Raw genomic sequence first — 4,948 nt, 5'->3', positions numbered from 1 at the left:
TATAAGGTTTGTATATAAGAGGTTACTATGGGGGTATCTTAGAAAAGTCTCCTAAACTACTTTAATTTGAGAAAACCACCATTAGTTTGAACATATTGTTCATAACCCCCTCAACTTTGAAAATTCGAGAAAATCCATGAACTTATCTCACTTAATTCCCTGAAAGCTAACAACGTTAGATCTAACATGTCATGTGACAAGTAGGTGACTATGAAAAGACCAAAATACCCCTCAATAGTAAAAGATTATCTTGACCTTTTGCATGATGACAGAAAGAGAGAGCATGGTAAATTGCTCGGGGTCTTTTTTTACCAGCTGGGGGTTTATTTTTTATATCTGAAATGGGTTGATTTTTTCATAATAGTTAAGGTGGGTTTCTAAAATAAACCCTTATTAAAACTAAATGATTAAAAAATATTTCGTAGATACAAATAATTCTAATTTCCCATGCAACTATATGATTTCAATATCTCCTGTCATTCATTGCCAGCAAATATTCATTTTCTAGACCTAAAAGACCGTATAAAGCAAATTTTGTACCCATTTTAAGGACTAGATAAGCTTGTCTATGTCTTTACAACCGATGCCACCTAAATGAAGTACATTATCAACGCTTGAAAGACTCGAGAAAATAAATGTATAAATGCCTCTTTAGTTGTCAAATTGTACTCAAGATCAACAAGTGGAATGCTTGAGAAAAAATGCATAAATTTCCTCTGTAGTTGTTTACTTGCGCAAGTTGTACTAAATCTTCCAACACTCGTTACAGGTTCCTTTGTATTGTGAACTCAATGCAACAGATAACATGTACGAATTTTCTACAGTTCAAAAACTAGATTTCATTATTGTTCTTAAATCCCTTCCACTAGACTAAAACTTCGAAGTTGCAATCAGGGTTGAGGGTTAATAATTTGATACTCCACAGCAATAAGCATGTGAAATAGGCATCACGTTCTCTAGCAGTTCCTAGCAGTAATAAACATGACAAAGTAAGGCACACAGTAGTTTTATATGCCCACCTGCAAAAGCATGGATGCCTTGGCACAAAGCACTGAGTTGGTGACAGATGGAAAGCCATTCACAAAGCCAAGATTCAAGCTCATCATCTTACTAGGCGAAGAATTAACAAGGATAGCAACATCATCTACACCATCAGTATTGATTATGGACCATCCATCATCAGAAAAGCCATTTAGAGCTTCATTGAAACCTCTGAGAGCTTACACAGATTAGGATACTGGATAAAAATTGGTAGAGAAACAAATCCGAGAAAGAAAATGAGAGAACTCAATATCCCAACCTGCACAATCTCTGGCTAAGTGTTCTTAGAGCTGCAGGTTGCCTTCCCCATCCAGTGATACTAGAATGAGAAATATCATGTGCAATTTGCCTCAGATGTCGTAATGCCTGCATTAACAAACACAACTAGTGTGAGCAGGGGGATCCTATAGCATTATCAAACCGTGAGTCCCACCATTCAGTTTGTGCAGCAACAACTGTAGTGTTTTAGGGCTTTTGTATTAAAATAATAAAGAACCATGCAGAAAACACGACCAGGTATTTGCTTCAAACTCATGAAGCTCTAAAGTTGTAAAGGAAAGACATCTACTCACAGCAATTGTTGTCTTCTGAGCAAGCACAGTAGATGACTCATATAGTGGCCGCAAAACTTCGGGTACACTCCATGGCTAGTTCAGACCAACAATAGTTTAGTACTCATTAAATATGCCATGAATTGCATGTAAACAAAAATGAATGTCAACAAGTTAGAATACAATGAAGAAGCTATGTACATACCTCCAAGTCCACATGATCAACAATGTGAATCATAGACCCACCCCCTTCACAGGGTCTTATCAGATACCCACTAGGGAGCATTTCTGCCCTGACAAAAGGCTGCACCAGAGGCATGCTTGGCCCACCTTGTGTACTGTTGAGTGATCTTTCACATACCTAAATATCTCACCACATATGTCAAAGTAGTAAGCAGTTAGCACAACACCTAGAATAGATAAGACGGACCAACCAAATTTTTGACATGTAACAGGCAACACATGACGCAAAATTTTTGCTAGTGCTCATAACATACCACGAGACTTCCATCTTCCAAAACTGATGTATACCGAATCAACCAGAAATCACGAGCAGGTGCCAGAGTTGTAGGAGCATAGAGCTATAAGCAACCAAGGTGACCTCAGATCTTGTACCAAGATAAATATGTCAGACACACTTTAAGATGTACTTACCTGCATGTAGAGCAACTCAATGGTTCCACTATTTGCAGTTGGCAACACATTTATGACATCCGCCGACCGACAATCACGGAACCATGATGACCGATCTTTCAAGATCTCGGCGACCTACAACATACTTAGCTCAACCGTCAAGTACCATAAAAACATTTGGAATCTGATAAAAAATCACCTAATTCAGAAGCTTACCCTTGTAGGTTCTAGGCCTACTAGACCGCAAGCTCGTGCTGCCACACCAGTGCAACCATGTGAGATAGCAACGATTCCAAAGGAATCCGGACCAGGCTGCATAAGATTCAAATAATCAACAATGATTTTCTTGAACAAATTCTTCAAGTCCAAATCAAACAGCAGAAATAGTGAGGCATAAGAGGTAGGGAAACCTTCATCCCAGGCATTTGAACCCACTCAACAGCAGTTCCAGTTGCCTTTGAAAGAAACTCTGCTAATGTTTCCTCTGCTATGGACATAAGTCTATGGCAAACACAATCAGACACCAGTAGACATTTAACCATGCCCGAAAGAAAAGATAACAAACAAAATCATCAGAAAGCACTTTAGCCTACCCAGCAGGACTAGCATCCCTTGGAGGATGCTGAGGTGTCAAATGGCGCTGACCACTCGTCACAACTGACTCACAGCTCGTGTCTGTGGTTGCTAACGCAGCCTAAGCAAACGAACAAAAGAGTCGTAAACTTTTCGAAGTGTCCCACATCCATTCAGTTCAAATTTGCAGGTTAGGTTAGCAAAAGGCATAATATCGGATTTAATTTCACATAAAAAACAGTTACATGGATATATGGTTGAATATGTTTGGGTTCATGACTCAAAACAAGCTTAATCCTTTTGAGGTCTTTGCAACCCAACATACACATCGACCCCCAGCACCTAAAAGAATATGAAGAAACAGAGAAATTTCTCTTACAGTCTGCGTCTGCTGTCGAAAGTAGCCATTGTCATACACCAACTGTGACACCTGCTTCTGCAATCGATCATTCTCTTCCATCAACAGCTTATTCATGGCTGTCAGCTTGCGATTCACAGCCTGAAGCCTCGAGGACTCCTTCCGCTGCTTCTCCCTGCATCTGAAATCACAAAAAGGGCAATTATACACAAATACCGCAACAATAAAACAAATAACCCAATAACCATTTCAGCAAAAAAAAAAAAAAAAAAAAAAAAACCTTTCTGCTTCTGAAACCAAACTTTAATCTGCTTAGGCTCAATGTTAGAGAGGATGGGGCACTCTCTAATCAACTGCTGCCTACGGAGAGAGCTCGGTTTCGGGCACTCATGATACAATCTCTCGAGGGCTTCGACCTGCTCCGGAGTATATCTAACGTACTTCCCAGGATCAATCCCTCCCTTTCCCTCTTTACAAGAAGCAACAGTCATCATCTCTCCGCTAGTTTCTCTTCCTTCTTACCATTACCCACAACAGCAACAACGAAAAAAAAAGATCCCTCTTTCACCGTAAAAGTGGGCTATAATCCCCCCCTTCAGCGTTCGTTAAATTATGAGCGTCAGCTGAAACAAAATCCGAGATTTCAGCGCCCCGTAGCTCAGAACAATCAGACAACAGCAGCAAGCACAAAAAAGACCAGCTCTTCGAAATGAGAGACGGTAATCGACTACACAAATAAAAAAACAGTTTAAATAAATAAATAAGAAAACTTTACCAGATGCCCCTGTCGAAGAATCCACCTCGCTTTTTCTTTTCTTTTTCTTTATCAACGTACTTCAAACCCTGCGCTCAAAACATTCCTTTCGATTACTTCTCGAGATTCGAGAACCGGATCCAGATCCGATTTCGCTGAGAGCGAATTCTCGGCATCTGGAGCTCGATTAAAGCGCGCTCGGACACAAAATAAACCCTAAGATCGGCGCCGAGACGCTCAACAGAATAATATAATATAATAATAATAATAAAAGGAAATCGAAAATAATCGCGCTTTTCGTACCGGCAGGGTCCGTACGATCTGCTCCCTGGGGTTTCGAGCTCGAACGAGAGATCAGGACTCGGCAATGGCGATCTCTCTCCCCCCTCTCCGATCCGTTGCTTTCGTACCTCAGTCAGAGGTTGAGTGGCGAGGGGGACGCTGCGCGTCGGCAGTTTTATACGAAGGATGATGTGACGAAAATACCCTCGGGGAGATCAAGAATTACGGAGCTAGGCGACAAGGGCTCGGATTCGGTATCGCATAAAGGCTTCCCTAGTCTGTACCTAACGGCTCGCGGGGTTTTTAAACGGGGGATGCTAAGGACAGGTTGGTGAAGTGGACGGGGCGTCGCTTTGACGGCTCGCAGGGTGTGGGTCTGGATTCTCTACATTCTCTTGGATTTTTGATCGCAGAGAAAGCCCTAAAATTAAAATAGGCGCTACTCCACCAACTACACACTCTCTCTTTCTACAGTGTAGGGGGCCTCACATGTAATTTTTTTAAAAAAAAATCACATGTGAGGACCCCTGTACTGTAGAGAAAAAATCATATGTGGGGCCCCCTGCACTGTAGAGAGAGAGGGAGTGTGGTTGGTGATGTGCCTTAGAGTGTGCATCTATCATTTCTTTAAAATTAATCGTGTAGACCAAATATTATCCGCGTATCTCAGTAGGCTTTATAATTAAATATTTTTTTATATAATTTAAATAATTAATATTATTTATAAGATTATTAAATGAGTAGATTTGGCTGATG

The 4,948-nt window shown here is 40.7% G+C and overlaps 1 protein-coding gene across 2 annotated transcripts in view; it reads right to left on the bottom strand.

Annotated features, from left to right (window-relative positions):
- The window catches only part of LOC109844536 (homeobox-leucine zipper protein ATHB-15-like), a 19,292-nt gene extending 14,838 nt beyond the window's left edge, over positions 1–4,454 (bottom strand). Inside the window, exons 1-13 of one of the 2 annotated variants that reach the window (XM_020413608.1) lie at positions 4,214–4,454; positions 3,932–3,999; positions 3,446–3,779; positions 3,178–3,344; positions 2,819–2,919; positions 2,636–2,726; positions 2,442–2,537; positions 2,247–2,360; positions 2,090–2,173; positions 1,798–1,953; positions 1,614–1,688; positions 1,301–1,407; positions 1,020–1,212 (exon numbers count right to left, since the gene is read on the bottom strand). In XM_020413608.1, the coding sequence (XP_020269197.1) occupies positions 1,020–1,212; positions 1,301–1,407; positions 1,614–1,688; positions 1,798–1,953; positions 2,090–2,173; positions 2,247–2,360; positions 2,442–2,537; positions 2,636–2,726; positions 2,819–2,919; positions 3,178–3,344; positions 3,446–3,650 (1,389 nt within the window). In that variant the 5' untranslated portion in view covers positions 3,651–3,779; positions 3,932–3,999; positions 4,214–4,454. Of the gene's footprint in view, positions 1–1,019; positions 1,213–1,300; positions 1,408–1,613; positions 1,689–1,797; positions 1,954–2,089; positions 2,174–2,246; positions 2,361–2,441; positions 2,538–2,635; positions 2,727–2,818; positions 2,920–3,177; positions 3,345–3,439; positions 3,780–3,931; positions 4,000–4,213 lie in introns of both variants that reach the window. The other variant, XM_020413607.1, reaches the window with a different exon arrangement.

This window comes from Asparagus officinalis, chromosome 6 (genome assembly GCF_001876935.1).
Source record: "Asparagus officinalis chromosome 6, Aspof.V1, whole genome shotgun sequence".
In the NCBI taxonomy this organism is placed as follows: Eukaryota; Viridiplantae; Streptophyta; class Magnoliopsida; order Asparagales; family Asparagaceae; genus Asparagus; species Asparagus officinalis.
This window is presented reverse-complemented; position numbering and strand designations above follow the sequence as displayed.